Genomic DNA, 23,428 nt, shown 5'->3' on the forward strand with positions numbered 1-23,428 from the left:
GTGAGTTCGCTCTTTATTTTCCTCCTTGCATCTTCTCTTCTTATCTCTTCTTACCTTCTTGCCCGGTCTTTTTCAAATTTCTTTTTGCTTCCTATCTTTCAAACGCGATCAAACACGTAAGATGTTGCTCTCTGTGGTGTCAGTACCATCTATTGACAAAATCCGCAACCACTTAGTTGCCAATTCAATAGTTGTAAGTTGCACGAAGATTTTGGTTTGTGTCATAGATGGTGAAATTAAAGTTGCGACGAATAAATTGCAAGTTTTTACTTCGTCAGCTCCGTGAGAGTTAACCAATTGTAGAATTGCAAAATGGCACACGATAAAAGTGTAGAAAATATATAACCTACAAATTGCACAAATAACTTCTAGCATTTTATAATTTCTTTTGCTTTTATATTGATCAAAATGGTAACGATTGAATGTTAAGAATAAACGATAAAAATACAGTAATAAATACGTGGTAAAATTAATTAACGTTACGATTTTCTCTATGAAAAAAATATTTTCGTTTGTCATCATTTACCATTGCAGCTGGTGAATTATGAAGCTCGTTACTGCCACCTCGATAATGTAGAAATCTCCTCCATATGCTTTGTCCGTTTCTCGCGCAATACCGTTCTTTATTCTCGCGATAACAACTCGTACGTTTTTCACCAGGCTACTTCAATCGTCGTTAGTATATTTTAATCGGCCCCGGTTACTGCAATTAGCTTTGGCTTCGCGTACTTCGTTAGAGCATCGTGTTTCTATACGAGTCACGATTCGCGGGATACAATAACGGGCCATCATTTAAAATATATTTAGGGAAACTGGAAATTGAAGTCGTAAGTCGGCGAGTTTTCTTTACCGCTTGTTGTCTGGCGATAATAAGCGCGTGTCCCAGATACTACCCTGAGGATGCTCGGTTTTTCTTAATAGGTCTGCCCTGCGGAGGGACGTCGTTAAGCATTGTAATTCATTTGCAGCCGTAAATCTGAAGCAGTTTCGTTCAGTGGGGCTTACGCTCGTTCCTCCAGGCCACTGTTCTTTAAGCGAGCGTTCATTAAAGGCACCTTTAAATTGCCGCCGCTGCTCTTCTTCGTGAAATAGATACATCACCAAGGGAAAAATTTTCTTCTCTTTCTGGCCTGTGCCTCTTTTCACCTTTCGATTTTACGCTCCCAACTGTTGACACTTGTATACTTCATCGCGATAACCTGGTAATTATCGTTTCAATTTCATTCTTTAGCAGATAAGGTTTGATTTAAATTGCCTATAGTCGTGAAAGTCATCCACGCCATTTTGTACGTTTAACACTTTGGTCATTGGTGACAAAATTGAATGAAAATTGACAGTTGGGGCATTTTGAATATAACCGATAAATAGAAGATACTTTGAAATAAAAAGTTCCCCATTGAACAATTAAACATTTTTATTAGAGCATCAAAAAAAAAAAAAATGAAAACAAATGTTGCATCTAACGGTGCACTGTGTTCAAACACTTTAAACCTAAATGTGGCTCATCGATACAATCTGGACGATAGGTGGTCACCTCTTTGATCCGATTCTTAGCAATTTTTGATCCTAACTGTTTAACATTTTTTTTATACCACTCTCTGCAAAATTTTCGTGCCAGGTACGCTTGCCCTTCTTTCTTCTGCGTTTCGCGTCGCAATCTTTGTCGAATAAGTATATTTCACGGCTCTGGTGAATGGCACTGTGTAAGGTGCATCGCGAGTGCCATTCTAAAATCTGATACCTTGATTTTTGTTCTTCTTGCTTGTTTATAGAGTATCATCGCGTTTGAAATTGATATATTTAACAGTAACTCTGAAGCTAATTTTATATATCACTTGAGGGTTCTTCTATGTGATGTAGAATATGCTATAATTTGTGCTACGCCCCGAGGTTTACTATAGGCCGTGTTTCTAACCGTCTCCCTTGGTACTACGGTGTCGCAGACAGATCGTCTTACATGACCGGCGAGATATACACAATATAGCGATAATCGCATAGTTGTCGTCAAGCAGCGAGTTCTTAAAAACATCTATTCGTCTCCGGTTCGTTATTTTACCTACGCAAAAAAGTGGCGTACGTGATCATTGGCGCGAACGGTTGCGAGTCTCGCGCGTGGTGGGGGTCGTCTCCAAGAGAAGACGAAGGAAAAAATCGAAGGGCAGTCAGTTTCATACGAGGATTCAAACCGAATGCATCGACAGGTTCATCACTTTATTATTATTTTGTCATTATATGCTTTGAATGATAAAAATACTCTCGTGGCGTTTTGAACGGAACATGTGATTTCGGCGTGGCAGTCAAAGTGTTAATCGCTTTTCGCATGATCAAATTAGTTCGGTAGTATGTGCCGTTTTGTTTGCATTAAATTGGTCCTTTCGGTTTTTTAACTCGTGGAAACGATTAGGCATCTGTTGGAGAACGTGTCTGCGCGCAGAGTGTTTTGTGCGTCCGATTTGTTACAAATGATAATGTTGTTTGAAGTTGCAGAAATATTGCAATAAATTCATAATCAATGCTTCGTAATATTTCAGTTGTATTTCGTAACCGGATGCGACTGTGTACGGTATAAAACGTAATTTTAGAATCATCAATTGCAGTAGCGGATACGTCGATAAGTTTTGTATAAATGACATCATTATCGGACCTCTTCACACAGATTTAACGTGCATTTGTACTATATCGAGATACTGTCGATAACTCGTCGTCCGGCTTGTTTCGGTGAAGTACAATAAATGCGGCTACGATCGCTGCTTCTCCAATTACGCATTGATTATAGATCATTTTGCAACAGCGATGCAATCATTAACGTGGCTCTCATCGAATTAATTTACATATGTAGAGGATGGTAATAGAAGTCAACTTTAATGATAAGGAAAATCGTATTCGTTTCGTTTAATTTAGTTGAAGCCCAATCGAAAGTCAAATTGTAAGAGCTTCAGTCTTGGAAAGTCACGGCTGGAGTTCAGAACCAAATCGTAATTAGTGTAAACCAAGTGTTCAAAAATAAATTCTCTTTTTACTTTTTTATATTTTATTTTTCTTTTCATCTGAGATTTCCTTTTTTTTATTTTGCGTGACATCTCGACGAACGTTTAATATTGGATTGTCATTGCCACCTAGTGACAAAATCAGCAATCACTTAGTTGCCAATACCCATATTTCCCCTATATTTCGTGCACGTCTTTGGCAAGCATCATCGGTACTATGAAAATTGTATGTGAAAATTGGCCGTTTCGCGTGTGTAGAAGCAGTACGGAATAAAGTTTTTGCGGATCAGTACAATGCGGTCGGTAACAGCTAACTGACGATAAAATAAAATAAAAAAAAAAAAAAAATAATAAACGTCCCAATTAGTCACTTGGCGTACCATAGCTGGGAAAAATTAGCAGTGATATGTCGGTCAAGTGGTTGGTAGTAAATAATGCAGACGAGGGACATACGAACGATGTTTGCAGAGCGTTAATTTTTTCATGTTATTTTGACATGCTCTCCTCTAATGGAAAATTCACAGAAACGCTTCAATAATTAAATAACATTCGTAGAGAAATAATTTATTATCTCACTGAAATAATGAATTTAATTATCCTTAAAAGCTGTTTTATCATTTTCGAATTTCACATAATAGTAAAAATCACGTTCAAAGGAAAAATTAGAACATCGTCTAATTTCTATATGTTTCAACAAGTTTTTGCAACTCTTTCAAGCAGAGATAATAGATTACCGTAGAAGAAAAATGTCTTCTCTAAGCGAATAAATTTATGTTTTGTCTGAACAGAATATCGAGAGATGGGGGAAAAGTCAATTTTCATTAAGCTATTTTCATTCTCACGAAAGATTAATTTTTCTACGATTTTACGATTAATTTTAATTTCCAATATTTCCAACAAACTTGATAGAACTTGATAGAAACATCAACTTTTAATTCTCGTGCATTTTTTGTGATTTAATGGAATTTCTTTTTAAATAAATCACAGTATCTCAGAGTAGAGAAAGGCTTGGTTATATCTGTGGGGTAATTTCTCAGGGTAGCGGTATGACAGTGATGGATTGAATTCTCCATTATACCCACGAAGATGTGCAACCACTAGCAATAAGATCTACCTAAGTTCCATCGAGATAATATCAGATGATCTTGCATGTGACTCTGAGTGTCCAGCACAGTTGTTCGTATAATAGTTTGCAACAGATTTTCATTGTGTGGCCACAAGTTCTACCGTACAACTCAGACAGAAATTGGTATCCGTAGGAGGAGAAGCGATGACTTGGACGAAATTGATTCCAAAGTACTTTAGTAGAATTTCTAAATTGCGTCACTTCTAAGTGGAATAATCTGCAATTGCAGCGACGAGCTATCGTTACAATTTATCGTGTTGCAGCCATCGCAATGCTGATATCATCTTGCAAGTATAACGTAAAAAGTTTTTAGGAAGCACAACATCATTGTATTGGGTTGGAAACTACGTGATTGCGGATTTTGTCAATACCACCTAATGTCAAAATTTTGTTTGATATTCATTGGGTGGTATTGACAAAATCCACAATCATTTAGTTGCTACCCAATATTTTATGAGATACCTAAGCAAGAAAGTTGTCATTTTCTTCAATTATCTAATTAGATGTATAATTTTATTCTCTGTCAGGTACGTCTTCACAACCTAAACAAATATATCTAATGAAATTTGTATAGCAATAAATATACAGAAGATTATTCTATAAGAAACAGCAGTAGACAGACCTACATCATACTTCTCTATATAGTTTAACATGATTCTGGAAAGATAGGACTGATAAAAAAATGTTTCTTTTATAATAAAATATCGCGGTTGTCGTTTTCTTTGATTATCTAATTAGATTTGCAATTTTATTCTCTGTCAGATACGTCTTCACAACCTAAACAAATATATCTAATGAAATTAGTATAGCAATAAATATACAGAAGATTATTCTATAAGAAACAGCAGTAGACAGACCTACATCATACTTCTCTATATAGTTTAACATGATTCTGGAAAGATAGGACTGATAAAAAAATGTTTCTTTTATAATAAAATATCACGGTTGTCGTTTTCTTTGATTATCTAATTAAATTTGTAATTTTATTCTCTGTCAGATACGTCTTCACAACCTAAACAAATATATCTAATGAAATTAGTATAGCAATAAATATACAGAAGATTATTCTATAAGAGACAGCAGTAGACAGACCTACATCATACTTCTCTATATAGTTTAACATGATTCTGGAAAGATAGGACTGATAAAAAAATGTTTCTTTTATAATAAAATATCACGGTTGTCGTTTTCTTTGATTATCTAATTAAATTTGTAATTTTATTCTCTGTCAGGTACGTCTTCACAACCTAAACAAATATATCTAATGAAATTAGTATAGCAATAAATATACAGAAGATTATTCTATAAGAAACAGCAGTAGACAGACCTACATCATACTTCTCTATCTAGTTTAACATGATTTTGGAAAGATAAGACTGATAAAAAAATGTTTCTTTTATAATAAAATATCACGGTTGTCGTTTTCTTTGATTATCTAATTAAATTTGTAATTTTATTCTCTGTCAGGTACGTCTTCACAACCTAAACAAATATATCTAATGAAATTAGTATAGCAATAAATATACAGAAGATTATTCTATAAGAGACAGCAGTAGACAGACCTACATCATACTTCTCTATATAGTTTAACATGATTCTGGAAAGATAGGACTGATAAAAAAATGTTTCTTTTATAATAAAATATCACGGTTGTCGTTTTCTTTGATTATCTAATTAAATTTGTAATTTTATTCTCTGTCAGGTACGTCTTCACAACCTAAACAAATATATCTAATGAAATTTGTATAGCAATAAATATACAGAAGATTATTTTATAAGAAATAGCAGTAGACAGACTTACATCATACTTCTCAGTATAGTATAACAAGATTCTGGAAAGATAGGACTGATAAAAAAAAGTTACTTTGATAGTAGAATATCACGGCTTAAAATATTCCGGATAAAATAAATGGTGAAGTTTCAGAGACGACTGCACGTGAGCAAATATTTCTCACTTCTTCACTAGCCTATGGAGTTTCATCAAAATCGATGCATACCACTTCATACGTACCCTTTGTGAGCTCTGGGGCTTCAGGTAGTTTCTTGCTCCTCTATTTTTTCATAGCATCGCGCACCAGCGTTGAAACGAGTTGGTCGCAGTGATCTACAAAGTCCCGTATAACTTGCTGAAAAAATAACAAAAAACAATGATAATGACACCTGTGTCCAATACGCGACACGTATTTTTTATTCTCGCAACGAAACCTATTTTACTTTAATATCGAGTTACGTACAGTATATAAACTCTTCCATAGATGAGAGAAAATTGCAGGGCTTGTAGCAAATACGATCATTATATTTTTCTTCCAGAATATATACACAAAGTAATGTTTAGCAGAATATTCGATACATACTAATTTTTTGAAATAAATTGTGTATGATATATGAATAGCGTTTCCTATCTTTTATAAAAAAGTAATTTTAAAGTTCAATAATGTCATTAATTAGTCCCACGTGAAAACTATTTTGGCCGTTTTGCAATCTTGCATATAGAAAAATATTAATAACGTCAGTTAGGCAGGCTAATTAATTAAATTGAATATTACCTGACTCGACCCATCACATGCTTTTCAGAAGACTTACAGTGGCTCAGAAAATTGATCGCCTGACAATTCGTTTGTCACTTAATAATTTGTTAATGTGAATATCAATTAATCAACCCAATTTATCTCTTTTTAATTTTTATCAAACAATCCAAATAAAGGCAATTCTCTTCTAATTCTTCAAATCATTTTGTAGTATTCGTTTGAACAAAAAAGGTTTATATAAAATATGATACATTTTATCCCCTGTAAAGATGATTTCGTTTAAAGTTTCCGCCAAAATTACGCTACAAAGCACAAATAATACAAAGCACGATAAGTTCTCAGCATGTGTTCATGATACATGACACTCGATGCTCCATTTGAGGTGGTGTTGGTTGTAAGTGCCCAAGAAGTACTCTCGGTATTCAACAAAAAGTTTATTTAACAATTAACAGTCAACAATCAACGATCAACAATCAAGCTTCCCGAATGTGTTTGCTTTGCTGTTACGCTAGACCCTTCGCACTTTGCCGTTACGCTAGACCCTTCGCACTTCGCCGTTACGCTAGACCCTTCGCACTTCGCCGTTACGCTAGACCCTTCGCACTTCGCCGTTACGCTAGACCCTTCGCACTTCGCCGTTACGCTAGACCCTTCTCATTTCGCTATTTGGAACGGAATGAATCTTTTGTTCCAAACCAAACGGATTCTTCTCTTTGTTGCCCCTCGATATCCCCACTACGCACGCGTTTGTTAGATGTCCACGACGATTGCCGCGTATGCATTCTTCCGAATATTCGGCGAAAGGACCGTAGAGATATCTATGGTACATTGGGCATAGCGCTTCGTGTCGCGAAGCCGTCGGATGCCGCCACACATTCATCAGCTTCGAAGACGTATTCGGTTTGCGATTTAACTATCTTCAGCTCGGAATTCAGCTATTCTTTAAGCCAATAAATGATTTCCTTAACGAAAATGGAAACGGCACCTTTGTGTAATATTCGTTGGAACGACTGAAAACTGTCTGCTTAACGTAACATCCCCAAGGAAATCAAATCTTGAGAATAAGATACTCTCTCTTTGTGGAATGTACATAGAAGTGACTTTCCTTAGTTCAGCTGAGATAAGAAGATGTAGAACCGATGAAGCTATTCTAAAGTTAATGATTATTCTTTGTTTGAACTGTCTCTGGTTAACCATGCTGCGTTTCTCAAATTTTCATATCTCAATTTCGTTCGCGTTTCAACAAACAGGAGTTATAATAGTTTTCAAATTTTTAGTATAATATTGAAATGGGAAATGAAGCGTGTCGTTAACGATTCTTTTATATCTTGCCCGAACTCGAGGAGTCTTTTAACGATAGAAAAGTTGCGATCGAAAATGACTGGAATCTTTTATATTTATATTCTTTAAGGAATTAAAGCTTCATTTTCTTTAACGATCAGTAAATTGTCAGTAAGAACTTTTAGTGTTCATTCTTCGTTTAAAACTTTTATCTAAAATTTAAAGCGTTCATTTCAGCAAGAAGATTTCATATACATTAATGGAAAGATATCTGTAATAGTTTCTGTGTATGGCCGAGAATCTTGTAAATCTAATACCAAAACAAAAGCCTTTTTGTTCGTGGAAAGTGATTGCGTATTTTAAATAAAAAGGAAAATTCAAAATTTTTGCTTAGAAATATAACTTTATACAATTAGATATTGTCCATTTTTGTCGATCACTTTTTGCCATCTTTCAGGTAGTGTCACAATTCCATGTTCATAAAACTTCTGATTTTTGCCAGCAAAAAACTGAATTAAATGTGACTTTACATCATCAGCGTCATTAAAAATTTTACCATTTAAGGAATTCTGCATAGAACGAAATAAATGGTGATCTGAAGGCACAAGGTCAGGGCTATATGGCGGATGTGACAACACATCCTAACCTAGTTCCAATAATTTTTGGCGAGTGAACAAAGATGTGTGGGGCTTTGCATTATCATGCTGGAAAACAACACTCTTACGTTTCGCCAATTCTGGCCGCTTTTCTTGAACTGCATCGCTCATTTTTGCGAATCGTTGAACGTACACGTTTGAATTAATCGTTTGGTTTCTTGGTAAAAGTTCAAAGTACAGAATTCCTTTATAATCCCACCAAATTGACAGCATAATCCTTTTTTGGCGAATCTCAGATTTTGGTGTCGTCTGGGCTGGTTCATCTTGCATCACCCACGATCTTTTCCGATTAACGTTGTTATAAACTATCCATTTTTGGTGGCCGATAATCAGTCGTTTCAGAAATGGATCAATTTCGTTGCGTTTCAGAAGCGAATCGCAGATGCTAATGCGTTGCGTCCAAAGAATTTCTTTAAGCTGATGAGGGGGACATAAATCGAGTTTCTTGACAAAGTCAAGCTGTTTTAATTTTTTTTTAATGCATGCACGCGATACATTGAGCTTCTCTGCAATCTCACTCGTTGTGCTATGACGATCTGAATCGATAATGGCCTTGGTATGAGTCTCGTCAACTTCAACTGGACAGTCAGATCGTTGAGCATTTTTCAGTGAAAAATCAGCAGAATGAAATTTGCCAACCAATTTTCACACTGCCTCTCTTTCAAGGCTTCATTCCCATATACTGCACATAACCTGTGTGCTTGCGATGCGTTCTTGCCTTTTCGGAAATAATACAATAAAATATGTCTGAAATGTGCGTGTTGTTCTTCCATTTTTAAATTGGAATAAAAATGAGCTAAATAACTAATCGATACAATTGTTTTACTAAATTAAAGGTGGAAGTCCAAGCAACATGAAAACAATATGGGTTAGGTGCTTTGAACACGTTGACAAAACAAAAGAATGTGCTAAGGCCACCTATTGACAAAATCCGCAATCACTTAGTTGCTAACCCAATAGTTACGTTCATTTCAACGAAGTTTTCTATGTTTAGTGCACGTTAATATCTGTAGAAAATTTCGCGGCTCGTTGAAATTACCAGGAAATTTCCAATCTTTGCATAATACAGATATATAAACACAGATATAAATAGGCAATATTTGTGTAGCGGCACTCGGCAACAATGTATACCGCCGAAGCGAAGTGCCTAATGAGCCATCAATATCCCAACGGTCCTTCCGTTCGAGAAAAAAGGCGTGCGTGGCAATGTTCGCGGACGCCAAACAAACGGTTGGATAGTGGGGATATTGAGGGGCGACGAAAAGAAAAGAATCGAATCCGATCGACAGTTAGGCTCGAACCAAGAAGCGATAAGGTCGAGTCGTAACCGGGCAGTGAGATTGACTAGCGAAACCGAGAGCGATACGCGACGCGATCAAAGGAAGACGCTTGTTAATAAACATATTTTTGACCTAAACACCGAGTGATTATTTAACGCGCTACACCTAATGTTACCTCATTTGCATAATATAATTCGTAGATATAATACATGTGGTTAATAATATTCTTGTGTGAGAATGTGATTTCGTACTGAAATGTCGGTTAAATGTGGCTTAAATCTAATAGCAAAGAAAAGCCTGGTTCACTTTGCATCAGAGGCTCGCAAGAAACTACTCGAATTGCTCGCGGCATGCTAGCTCTTAATTGTTTCGCAATTGCGAAGATCAAAGAATCTCTCTCGCGCAGTTTACACCAATTTACATCAAATATCGTTTGGATTCGCATCAAAGCGTCTCTTACTCCCTCGTTCATCTTTGATTTAGCTTGAAACTTCGCTGCGCAAGCTTCGCCCCGTCGATTTCGTGCAATTTCCCCGGCGAAAATATGACCATCGACGCGAAACCCAACGAGAAACTTAGCCAGGTATCGGTTTTTCGTCGATGGAAAGTGATTCATAGGCGAAAACCGGGCCAGAAATCATAAGAATCGATGCAGGATATCGGCAGCGTATCTGGATTCCCGAGTTGATTGATTTGTCACCAGGATGGCCGAACTTTTAACGAGTTTTCGAAGAATCTCGTCGCACGGAGAGCTCGTTATTATTCACGAGGACGCCACGGGAAATCGACTCCGGCATTTTTTTCCATATTCGTGAAACTTATTTCGTCTTTCGCAGTGATGCATCAACTTCGAGGGCTTGGTCGCCGCAAATTTTCGTTTTATGCGGATATTTCGCCATTAAAATTCGCTTTGCTGTATGAAATTTCTGACAGTGACTCTTCTCATCCGACTGCGGGAAACAGAAATTCCTACCTTTGCGTTTCTCTCTCTCTTCCTTTCTGCTCTTCTTTTCATATTCGAGTAGATTTTCGCGAATCTGTTTTTCGTCTTCAATATAAAGTATGTATGCTCCCTGTATGTTTGCCTCAAAAACGTTCCTGTCGTGATATCAATTTTTAAAGAATTGCTTATTTCTATATCTCGGCAAAGAATAATCTTCCCTAACTTTTTACATAACGTTCACGTCAATATCATATATAGGAATTGTTGAAGTAACTACTTCAAGAAAAACTCTACATTTTTATTTATGTATATTCGTGACCTGAGGACTGCTATTACGCAGAAATATTCTAAATAAGGAGCGGTGCATATTATTGTACCCTTGAGTATGCATTATGTTTTGGGTTGCAAGGTCTAGGAACAAAGAAACTAATAAACAGGTTTCTAGTTATGTTCCCTGTAGTCTCTAGCCAAGGCTATAAGGTTAACTTTCTTGGTAATATCCTTTTCCTATAAATATACAAACGTGCTCCCTATTATTCCATTGTCTAGTAACACTAAGAGAGTAAGGATGTCAATCAGCATAAACTTATAAATTATAAATTATACTTGTACTTATACCTTTAATTATTTCAGTATACTTTTCTATTACAAATTCATCCACGCGTTCTTCAATCAGTTAACCTCAACCTCAACATTGGGCAACTAAGTGATTGCGGATTTTGTCATTAGGTGGTAATGACAAAATCCGCAATCACTTAGTTGCCAACCGAATATTTTCGAGGAAGCCGTTTCCTAAATTAAAGTGCGAACGAAGAAAGTAACAGTAACGTATATAATAAGTAAAATGGATGAAATAAATACAAAATAGAATAAACTATAGTACAATAAAGAAATAAAAAAGAATATATAAAATAAAGTAATGTACAATAATAATGAAAATATTAATGAAAATTTTATTAAGAAATACATGTAATTTAAGATGTATAATTTCATATCATAACTATCGAAGTTTTCTTCAAAATAAATAGTATCGCGAGCGAGGGGCCCGGGAGTTGGCGGGTGAACCGCGTGGAATGTCGCGAGAGCCGAGGCGCTCGTTTCGATCGCGTAGTTTTAGAAAGAGGAGGCCTACGTGATCTTGGCCACGAGTGGTTGCTAAGGAACGAGAGACGAATCAACAGTGATTGCGAGTTGCGTTGCCGAGAGAGTGTTGATTGCGTTTATGAAAGTCGAGTCGATTAATTATTTAGTTGTGCTGTTTATTAAACGTTTGCTGCGATTAGTTCATGTTGAACAACTGTCGTTTTTCTGTCTGATTAACACCTGTATCATCCATTCATTGTAAATATATTCCATCACGATATTACATATATGAACGTGCTCCACACCATTCCATTGTCTAGTAACACTAAGAGAGTAAGGATCTGAATCAGCATAAAATTATGCTTATACTTATGCCTTTAATTATTCCAATGTACTTTTCTATTACAAATTCATCCACTCGTTCTTCAATCAGTCAACCTTAACCTCAACAGGAATATTCCTATCTTGTGTCGTTTTTGCTTTTACCATTGATCGGTCATTTTTTGGAGGTTAGAAAATCTGGGAATCTTCTCAACGTGCAAGTTTTTCGTTGATCACGGTAGTGTTTAATTTGTTACTTCGTTTGACCATCCACAACTTTCCTCGTTTCCTATTTTCTGCATCGTGTGTTTCGTAAAGCGTAGAAATCGGACGTATTAGTAAAAATAATAAAAGTGAAGTAAAGATTTGCGATATTTCCTGGTGGAAGTTGAACGCTTGAACGAATGGCTCTCCTTTAAAAAAAGGCCAATGAGAAAGAGGAATGCAATATCACCTTGCCATTTCATAGGTTTTTTCGTTTCGAATTTCTTCCTTACCGTCGACCGTGTGGACCGGCCAATATATTTGTCAATTTGTCTGGATACATTCGATTGGCTTCCTTTCTTTCCATTAAAGAAGAAATCTTTAATGGAAAAAATTGTATTAGCTTTTGGCCAACTATCGGGTTCATATGTCAGTCGATTATATTGGTACGGCTATAATAAAAAAAGTCAACACTTTGAGACACGTCGAGTACTGTAATTCTGAACAGAAAAGATCTCACGATATATTTAGAATTATTTTTCTACGTACCAAAGTTATGGTTAAAGTGAAAAAACATCAGCGATGAATTATACGACATATTATAAAATATCGAGAAATATTGCAACATTAATTTTCAGCGCAAGAAGCCGATAGTGTTACATTTACCTTATCGTTCAAACATACCTTTCTGAGTATTTAAAAACATGAGTTTCACCAGGAAACCAAGTCGACCATTACTTAACACGTAGAGATAAAATCTAAAGGAAGAAGCTGCATGCATTAAGAACATCTAACCTACAACTTACAACCATCCGCTTGTACCTCGAGTGCAACGAAGCAGCCGGTAAGATGCACTCGAAGCTTTTTTCCAAATAGAATCACTGAGGCCTTCTCACTCCAGAAAAACCAGTAGAAACGTTCAAACGCGTTTGAAAATATTTTTCTCAAACAGTGGAGAAAAGAAAAATGTAAAATATCAGTGAGGCGAGAAATATAAGATTTGATCGTTTTATTTGACTGAAAGCTACATTTTCCATAACACGTACGCTATACGATAGAATATAAATCAAATTCGCTGACTCGTACATGCTAATGAGGCGATTAATTACGAGATTTCCGTTGAAATTTCGGCCGTCGTTCCACCAGACAGCGGATGGAGGTTGAAGAACGAAAGAGAAAGAGAAAAAGAGCGAGCTAGAGAGAGAGAGAGAGAGAGAGAGAATGAGAGAAGAAAAAAGTCAGAGGTAGACGGAAACGAGGATAATTAGAGAGGGAGGACAGGATAAAAGACGAATAAGCAGAACTAGACTACTTTGCACTTTCGTAGGCTCCGGGGCTGTCGTGTACAATAGTTCCTCATCGATATTGTCTCCGCCGACAAATTGCTCCGGGCTTTGATATCGATCGACGCCTTTAAACTACTACAATTCCCTCTTTTTTCTCTCTTCTCTCTTTCTGTCTTTTCCTCTTCTGTCTCCCCCTCTTTCACTTTGTCTTTTTGCGAACGAATGCATATGCATGCAGTCGTTGGTGAGAATTTCCGCTGAGCGAGGTCCATGTTAATAAAGATTAATCGTGTCTAGGCCGCATTCCTCGTAAACACGCGATTTCCGGACCGCATCTGACGGACGGAAGTTAGACACCTGTGTCAGGTTGTGTAGGGCCTCGTGTCGGTGAACTTGGAACGTAATTTCCAGCGAACACCACAATTACCAATTCTTCATGATAATAATAAATTGTAAGTTGGAAAGAAATAAATTTGAATAATCGTGTTTTTGTCTCGCTGAGAGTCTATTGGGTTTAAGTGATTGCGGATTTTGTCAATGCCACCTAGTGACAAAATCCGCAATCACTTAGTTGCCAACCCAATATTATTCATTTTGCCAAAATAGTGAATTTAATATTTTGAGATATAGTCGTGATACAAAAGAACATTCTGAGATCTAGAAAATCCAGTTTTTGTATTGTTACTGAACGAAATTAATACTCCAAGGTTCAATAAACAGTTAGTAAATAAGAATATACTTTGCGCAAGAGTAAGAGTGTCAAAGAAGATTATGAAAGTAGTTTGAGGTAATTTAAAATTTCTGTTAAAAATACATTAGACTCTGAAAAGTGGTTTACCTTTTTATATTTCGATTGTTATTACGTTATATTGGGTTGGCAACTAAGTGATTGCGGATTTTGTCAATGCCACCTAGTGACAAAATCCGCAATCACTTAGTTGCCAACCCAATATATTCATTTTGCCAAAATAGTGAATTTAATATTTTGAGATATAGTCGTGATACAAAAGAACATTCTGAGATCTAGAAAATCCAGTTTTTGTATTGTTACTGAACGAAATTAATACTCCAAGGTTCAATAAACAGTTAGTAAATAAGAATATACTTTGCGCAAGAGTAAGAGTGTCAAAGAAGATTATGAAAGTAGTTTGAGGTAATTTAAAATTTCTGTTAAAAATACATTAGACTCTGAAAAGTGGTTTACCTTTTTATATTTCGATTGTTATTACATTATATTGGGTTGGCAACTAAGTGATTGCGGATTTTGTCAATGCCACCTAGTGACAAAATCCGCAATCACTTAGTTGCCAACCCAATATTATTCATTTTGCCAAAATAGTGAATTTAATATTTTGAGATATAGTCGTGATACAAAAGAACATTCTGAGATCTAGAAAATCCAGTTTTTGTATTGTTACTGAACGAAATTAATACTCCAAGGTTCAATAAACAGTTAGTAAATAAGAATATACTTTGCGCAAGAGTAAGAGTGTCAAAGAAGATTATGAAAGTAGTTTGAGGTAATTTAAAATTTCTGTTAAAAATACATTAGACTCTGAAAAGTGGTTTACCTTTTTATATTTCGATTGTTATTACATTATATTGGGTTGGCAACTAAGTGATTGCGGATTTTGTCAATGCCACCTAGTGACAAAATCCGCAATCACTTAGTTGCCAACCCAATATATTCATTTTGCCAAAATAGTGAATTTAATATTTTGAGATATAGTCGTGATACAAAAGAACATTCTGAGATCTAGAAAATCCAGTTTTTGTATTGTTACTGAACGAAATTAATACTCCAAGGTTCAATAAACAGTTAGTAAATAAGAATATACTTTGCGCAAGAGTAAGAGTGTCAAAGAAGATTATGAAAGTAGTTTGAGGTAATTTAAAATTTCTGTTAAAAATACATTAGACTCTGAAAAGTGGTTTACCTTTTTATATTTCGATTGTTATTACATTATATTGGGTTGGCAACTAAGTGATTGCGGATTTTGTCAATGCCACCTAGTGACAAAATCCGCAATCACTTAGTTGCCAACCCAATATTATTCATTTTGCCAAAATAGTGAATTTAATATTTTGAGATATAGTCGTGATACAAAAGAACATTCTGAGATCTAGAAAATCCAGTTTTTGTATTGTTACTGAACGAAATTAATACTCCAAGGTTCAATAAACAGTTAGTAAATAAGAATATACTTTGCGCAAGAGTAAGAGTGTCAAAGAAGATTATGAAAGTAGTTTGAGGTAATTTAAAATTTCTGTTAAAAATACATTAGACTCTGAAAAGTGGTTTACCTTTTTATATTTCGATTGTTATTACATTATATTGGGTTGGCAACTAAGTGATTGCGGATTTTGTCAATGCCACCTAGTGACAAAATCCGCAATCACTTAGTTGCCAACCCAATATATTCATTTTGCCAAAATAGTGAATTTAATATTTTGAGATATAGTCGTGATATAAAAGAACATTCTGAGATCTACAAAATCCAGTTTTTGTATTGTTACTGAACGAAATTAATACTCCAAGGTTCAATAAACAGTTAGTAAATAAGAATATACTTTGCGCAAGAGTGAGAGTGTCAAAGAAGATTATGAAAGTAGTTTGAGGTAATTTAAAATTTCTGTTAAAAATACATTAGACTCTGAAAAGTGGTTTACCTTTTTATATTTCGATTGTTATTACGTTATATTGGGTTGATAACTAAGTGATTGCGGATTTTGTCAATGCCACCTAGTGACAAAATCCGCGATCACTTAGTTGCTAACCCAATAAGATTACTATAGCCACCAGCTTCTTTCTATTTTTTAACAATTATTTTTACTAAACTATTGCTCAAAAGTTAAAGATTGTAACTTAAAGATCCTTCAATTGTTTCTTCATTTGCATTTTAATTAAATTATCCACTACTTTGATACATTTGATTACTTTACATTAATATTGGGTTGGTAGCTAAGTGGTTGCAGATTTTATCAATTAGATGGTGTTGCCCAAATCCACAATTACTTAGTTGCCAACCCAATATCTGTTAATTCCCTACTATGCGTCATTGCTTTCGAAAGTATTCACGTGGAAGTTCATTACGCGTGGAATACGCTCGCGCATAATCTGCTTTCAATTCGATCATTTGCCGATATAACAGCCATCAAGTATTAAAGACGATTGGATGGGGAAGTACGTGTGAATGGATCATTATCGACGTTTTGTTAAACAATAAGTTCTGCGTGTTAATTGTCAGAGCACATTAACGTCACGAAATCACACATCTTTGTTGATGGCATTTTGAAAAACGATCGACCCATCAATCTTTTTTCCCATCTTTCTTCCACATGTCGAATCAACTACGAACATTATCCCTTGGCTCACTCTGGTGTCATCGTTCTTTTCTCTTTCGATGAAACCGATGTAACAATGTAAAACTCAGCGCTCTATTTTTTCTCATCCAGATTTAGTGGAAAATATCGGGATTTTTTCTACAGTCGAAGCGATTGTTCGCGGCGCACGGATCGAATGATCGATGGTTAAATTAGTTTTATTATCGTTAGAAAAGTTTTCGTCGATTTCGATTCGTTTTCCACGTTTTGCAAGATTCATACAGGCGAAAAATTGACAGTGGTTTACACAATTGGTTTATTCGATGCTCAGACCAGATTACGCTACTTTGTTAAGCTATTGAGTATTAAGCTGATTCCCATTGTTGGAAATACCTTTGGCCAGCGAATCGATGTTTCTCGTAAGTTCAATTTTTCTTTCTCGCGTTAAAAATATACGGCGAAGCTTAAGCTGCTTAGCAGTTGTGCGAGTATTTAATGAATACGAGCTACCGTAACAAAATCTGCTTCCATTTATGCCAACTTCTCGTGGATCTACTTAGAGAAGAAATCCATGGTTCATTAGCAGAAAAGAATTCAGTGAAAAAGATTTCCCTGATTTTCGTCAACGTGTAACAGAAGCATACAAATTTACAATATTATTTGTACGTATAAAGGTCAGTGAAAATATTTGGATTAAAAAGCTTTCACGACAATAACCACGATAGTTGGGTCTCGTCGCGAAACTAATCAAATTTTCAAATGTATGGTGGCACTCGGCAACAATGTATATCGCCGAAGCGACGTGCCTAATGAGCCATCAATATCGCAACGGTCCTTTCGTCGAGTATTCGAGAAGAAAGCGTGCGTGGCAACGCCTAACAAACGCGTGAATAGTGGGGATATTGAGGGGTGACAAAAAGAAAAGAATCGAATCCTATCGACAGTTAAGTTTGAACCGGCAAGCGATGAAGTCGAGTTGTAACCGTGCAGCGAGATTGAGAGCGATACGCGACGCGATCAAAGAAGACATTTGTTAATAAATATATTGGTGACCTAAACACCGAGTGATTATTTAACGCGCTACACCAAATGTCACCTTAAATTTTTCACGTAACAAACGTAATACGTCTATTTAAGGGAGGGGGGGGGGGGGGTGAGGTATTAAAAATTTTTTTTTTGTATTTTTTTATTTTTTTAATTGAATGCATAATATCTTAAGAATATCGTGTAAAAGTTTCAAGTCGATTGGAGCAAAATTGACCAAGTTACGAGTATTTTTATACATGTCGGATTTTAATACCTACCCGACCCGAGCGTGCTATTCTTACCTGGCAGACGTTTCGCTCTCTATATAATACCTAATCTTACCCTCCAGATCTATCTATAGAAATTTTCACTTAAGTACAAACCTCCTTATACCTGTACTGTATATTTTGTCAGTATAGAGTATAGAATTTGGTGTAGCGGTAAATATTCTATCGAGCAGACGTACACGTGCGTTCCTATTTTCGCATCATTTTGGTTCCGTTTTCATTAAGTTTTGTATTAAATTATTACTAAAATGCCTAAAAAAATTACAAGAGCTGATAGAAAAGCAACTGGTTCGAGATTATATCGACCTAGAAAAATTGTACCTCCGCACAAACGTAAAAACGAAGGCATTTCAACGAGTAGCGCGTCGGCTAAAAAAATGAAAGTGACCGTTGAAGATCAAGTTGCGGAGGACCTTGAAAAACATTATAGGATAATTGATTTTTTATTAGTCTTTTCAACAATTGCTACGCTAGTGAAGTGTGTGAAATGTGATGGAAAAGTAAATTTTCATTCGACTAAGAAAGAAGGCCTTGGATTTAACATCAAAGTGTCGTGCGAATGCTGTAAACAGATTACAAATGTTCCGTCTAGTGCAAGAATAAACTCTGGTATTTTCGAAGTTAATTATCGGTTTGTTTTCGTGATGAGGATATTAGGCCTTGGATTAGATGGCTGTGAAAAGTTCTGCGGCTTGATGGATTTGTCCAGTAGGTTTTTATCGACATCGACGTACAATGATTACGTGAAAAAAATGTGCTCGACCGTAAGAGAAGTAGCGAGTCGATTTTTTTTATCTGCTATAAAAGAAGAAAAAGCAGCAACAGCCGAAGAGAAAAAGACTGAAGATGCCGACGAACTCACCGTATCGGCCGACGGAACATGGAAGAAAAGAGGCTTCTCATCTTTATTCGGCGCCACCTCGTTAATCGGTTACTTTACAGGTAAAGTTCTTGACATTTTCGTCAAAAGTTCATACTGCCATGAATGTAAAACTTGGGAACATAAATTAAACTCTGCCGAATACGAAGAGTGGCATGAAGCCCATGTAAGTGCTGGCAAGTGTCGGGCAAATCATACCGGTGCAACTGGGAGTATGGAGGTCGAAGCGATAAAAACCATGTTTCAACGCTCGGTAAAGAATGGTGTACGATATCGCAACTATATCGGCGACGGTGACTCTAAAGCTTACTCCGAGTTGGTGAATTCTAAACCTTATGGCGATGATTTTTCAATAGTGAAAAAAGAATGTGTAGAACATGTTCAAAAAAGAATGGGCACTCGTCTACGTGAAATAGTCAACAATACCGTTGTCGATACTGAAACTAAGGCTGGAAAGAAGATTGAAAGAAAGAGTCTGTCTGCTAAAGGGAAGCTTACGGCTAAAATGATCGATAAACTGACGGTACACTACGGTTCGGCTATTAGACGTTACTCTGATTCCGTGGAAAGTATGAAGAATGCTATCTGGGCAACGTTCTTTCACTACAGTTCGACGGACGAGAATCCGCAGCATAAAAAATGCCCGAGCGGCGCGGACTCCTGGTGCGAATGGCAAAAAGCTGCAGCTGCTGATGCATTGGATTCGTTCAAACACACGTACAGTGCTCTTCCGGAGGATGTTTTGAATGCCATCGAGCCTATCTATGAAGATCTGAGCAAAGATGCTCTCCTGGAGCGATGTGTCGGAAGCTTCACGCAGAGCAACAATGAGAGTTTGAACCAACTTATTTGGAAAATCTCACCAAAGCACTTGAGTGAAACCTCTGTCATCGTTGAAATTGCAGCTTATGTGGCAGCCAGTGTTTTCAACGAAGGTTCTTTTGCTTTACTAACCTTCATGCAAGACATGGGAATCAGTAGTGGATCAAGCGCTCATGACTGGGCGCGATCAACTGACTCCATACGTGTAAGCCGAGCAGAGCAGGAAGCTGAAAGACAAACTAAAGAAGGGTAGGATTGGTCGTAGACAGGAGCAAAAAAGGCAGGACCTGGCATTGGTGATTTAGTGTGAGGTAAGCCGATAAAATTCGCTTATGAACGTTTTATACCAGATTTTTTAGTGTTCAAAACTTTAAAGCGTTTTCCCCACAACTCACGTTTTCAAAGTCGGTGACCCTCATAACTTCGAAACTACAGCACCGAGCCTTTTCAAATTTTGAACACTATTTCTGTACATAATTTACGAGGTAACGCTGGAGAGTTTTTTCAAATTTGTTAATTATTTTTATTTTACAATAACAAATTAGCCGATTTTTTCGCAGAAAACCGCGTTTTTCCATTCAAAGTGTTCCAAAAAAGTGAAAAATTGAACTTTCGCAAAACCCTGCCAGCGTTACCCGGGGAAAACTGTTACCTAACGAATGAACTTTGATTTTTTGATTTTAAATGATCCAGCATCAAGTTATGAGCAATTCTATTTTTTTCCGAGACACGTCCGAATAATTGCTGCCATTGCTGTATTTTTTAATATTTCTCCGTGAAAATTTTATACAACATTCTTCGAATGTCATACTTTAATGTACTATTGGTTTTAATAAAGAGATTTTAACTGTGTCGTCACAAAAAATTCACAAAAACATGCCTTTTTTGTACGAATTAACCTTAGCGCCCCCTCCCCCCTTAAATACGATAACAGGTTGCACTGATCAAATCCATAAAATTGAAAAGCAAGAAAAAGCGAAGGTGTTACACTTATTATTTTTACAAATTTATTTTGTGTTTCATTTATTCGACTAAATCAACTTATAGAATTAGATCATTTGTGTGAACAATTGAACAGTGATTGAATGAAATTTAGACTTTTATAAAAGGTGGATTTACGAAAAGTTCATCAGCTTTTATCATTTTTATCACTTTCTGTAATAAAAAGTTTCTGTAAGTGTTGAAATACTTTGGTGAACAATTGCATGTATTATCAGGTTGACTGCCACGTCACCCATATTCGGGTGATAGCAAAGTTTCTGATAGGGCCGCCCCATCCGCATTCGGACGACAGCAAAGCCCCTGGCAGCGGGTGTCACCCACATTTGGGTGACAGCGAAAGCTGGCGAGACCGTGTCACCCGCATTCGGATGACAGCAAAGCTTTTGGCAGGGGCGTGTCACCCATATACGGGTGACAGCAAAATTTCTGATGCTGCTGCGTCACCCGTATTCGGGTGACTCTTATTTGACTGCTTGCGAAGGATCGTCGTAGGTATTTGAAAAGATATTTCACAAGAAATAATAAAACTATTCAATTGTTATACAAGTAATACGAAAATGGTTTATTAAGAAAATTATTTAGAATGTAAAATTTTGAAGCATTCTATACAAAGCTGAGTTTGATCGGAGCAGTTTGGACAATAAGTTGCTGTTTTCTTTAAATTCTTCCGTGTCTTTGATCGGTCCGTTCGACGTCTTTTATCCGCATAACATAGTTTGCATGCGCGTCTAATGCTTCTTCCGGAATCATTTTTCCGGACGGCGATATTATGCTGACTCCGTCGAAGACAAGGATTTTTTGTATTTTCAGACAACCCTAATAATTTTGCAGCTAATAATTCTCTAAATCTTCTAATATTTACATTCTTCCTTGTCTCAATTTTCTGATACAAGTAAGTTTATTATTTCGTCATCGACGAACAGCTGAAACACATGATATGGATTGACATCGTCAGGTAATTGCCTAATGAGGCCGTCTGTTTCGGGAAAAGAAAATGACTTCTGCCGACCATTAAATTCATCCCATTCGCCAAATTGAATTGTACTTTCCTCGGTATCTCGGTTCTTCTTTCTTCCTCAATGACAAATTCTTGTAAAATCACGTTCAGTATCACCACGATTGCACTTATCAATATCCGAATCAGGATCAGACGATGTAATTCTATTTATATTTCTATTTCTAAGAAATCTGATTTCTTCCTCATCGCTACCATCCGAATTTGTGTTTAACCTCGTAAAAGCTTTCTTTTTCACTGCTATTTGACTCACTAAGCAATAAGTTTTCCATTTTTCTTTTCCACATTGTAACGAATTAGGGCAGAGATTTTAAGTTATCTAAAATATCGGTGGGAGTATCTAGCAGAGTACGCTTGGTTCTGCGGCACTCGTGGCCTGAAGGAGATTTCATTGAAAACACGCACGGCAGTCAACGTGTTATAATAACGTATATTCAAATATTCATGGACAATAGGATAAGAATTATTTTTACCAGACTTCTCACGATTTTACGTGTTCACAATGATTTTCAAGGTAAAGGAAGTTCGCTTGAGGAGTTTCAATTATCGAAATGACCTACGTAAATCATATTCATGAGAATGGCTCTTTTACCCCAGCAACATCAATTTCATAGAGGGCGTCGATTTACGCGAGCTCGTGCGTTTGAGACGTTGCATCTTCTGAAAGACGATCGTTGCCGCATGCAAAAAGCCCGTGAATAGCCTTTCACGTGTTCCGAGGAGCGGCCACTTGTTTCGTGCTCTCGAGGGCGGATGCGAAACGTTTTTCCGGCCTCTGTAAGATGTCCGCGGGTCAGTGCTTTCATAGCGTTGCGTGCACATTCTACTTGTTCTTCCGCACTCGTATTTTTTCCTTTCTTTTAGTTGAATTGCTCGAAACTCGATTGTTTTACGTAGAATACAAAAATTGTAGTATGAGTGCACAGTATGACTCAAGTTAGAGGGAATTTTTTCCTTAGTCTTTAGGGTTTTCAAGTAATTGGTTTTTAGGTTAAGACTCAAGATCATAATGGTATAGGTTAGAATTTTGAGAACTTGAATTTTGTCACATATCTTAATTCTTTCATGTTTCCCTTTAGTTTTACATTTTACATAGTTTTAAATTTTTGAACAATATATGACGAATTTTGTATGACATTACAGTTTTGCATCATTATGATATTCAGTCAGCGAAATCTAATTATTTGAAGTATATTGACATCTCATTATTAAATGTGTTGAGGTAATTACTTCAAGAAAAGCTCTATCTAAAAAGTCGTTTCTCTATCACTTAACCTCAACAATATCACACATTAAATTAATAAATAACGATAACAATTTACTTGACTTTGATCTCACTATACCTATACTTATATTTCTATATATTTTTCTATTAAA

The 23,428-nt window shown here is 36.3% G+C and overlaps 2 protein-coding genes and 1 long non-coding RNA gene across 28 annotated transcripts in view; 2 read left to right on the forward strand and 1 right to left on the reverse strand.

Annotated features, from left to right (window-relative positions):
* The window catches only part of LOC126875441 (uncharacterized), a 299,435-nt gene extending 278,485 nt beyond the window's left edge, over positions 1 to 20,950 (forward strand). Inside the window, exon 2 of the mRNA XM_050638358.1 lies at positions 18,254 to 20,950. Within this exon, the coding sequence (XP_050494315.1) occupies positions 18,581 to 20,287 (1,707 nt within the window). The 5' untranslated portion in view covers positions 18,254 to 18,580 and the 3' untranslated portion in view covers positions 20,288 to 20,950. The remainder of the gene's footprint in view (positions 1 to 18,253) is intronic.
* LOC126875450 (tyrosine-protein kinase Btk29A-like) overlaps positions 1 to 23,428 on the forward strand; it is a 216,335-nt gene that overhangs the window by 31,671 nt on the left and 161,236 nt on the right. The window lies entirely within an intron of this gene.
* Positions 7 to 14,274, reverse strand: LOC126875457 (uncharacterized). 22 transcript variants are annotated; one of them, XR_007693453.1, is made up of 8 exons: positions 6,348 to 14,274; positions 6,125 to 6,239; positions 5,911 to 5,945; positions 5,676 to 5,830; positions 5,441 to 5,595; positions 5,206 to 5,360; positions 4,971 to 5,125; positions 7 to 4,655 (listed from the first exon to the last, which is right to left on the reverse strand). It is a non-coding gene; the product is annotated as an uncharacterized LOC126875457 (long non-coding RNA). The 22 variants fall into 22 exon arrangements; XR_007693451.1 differs by having other exon boundaries at positions 5,915 to 5,945; positions 6,348 to 14,273; XR_007693440.1 differs by adding an exon at positions 4,736 to 4,890 and having other exon boundaries at positions 4,975 to 5,125; positions 5,676 to 6,239.

The sequence above is a fragment of the Bombus huntii genome, chromosome 18, assembly GCF_024542735.1.
Source record: "Bombus huntii isolate Logan2020A chromosome 18, iyBomHunt1.1, whole genome shotgun sequence".
In the NCBI taxonomy this organism is placed as follows: domain Eukaryota; kingdom Metazoa; phylum Arthropoda; class Insecta; order Hymenoptera; family Apidae; genus Bombus; species Bombus huntii.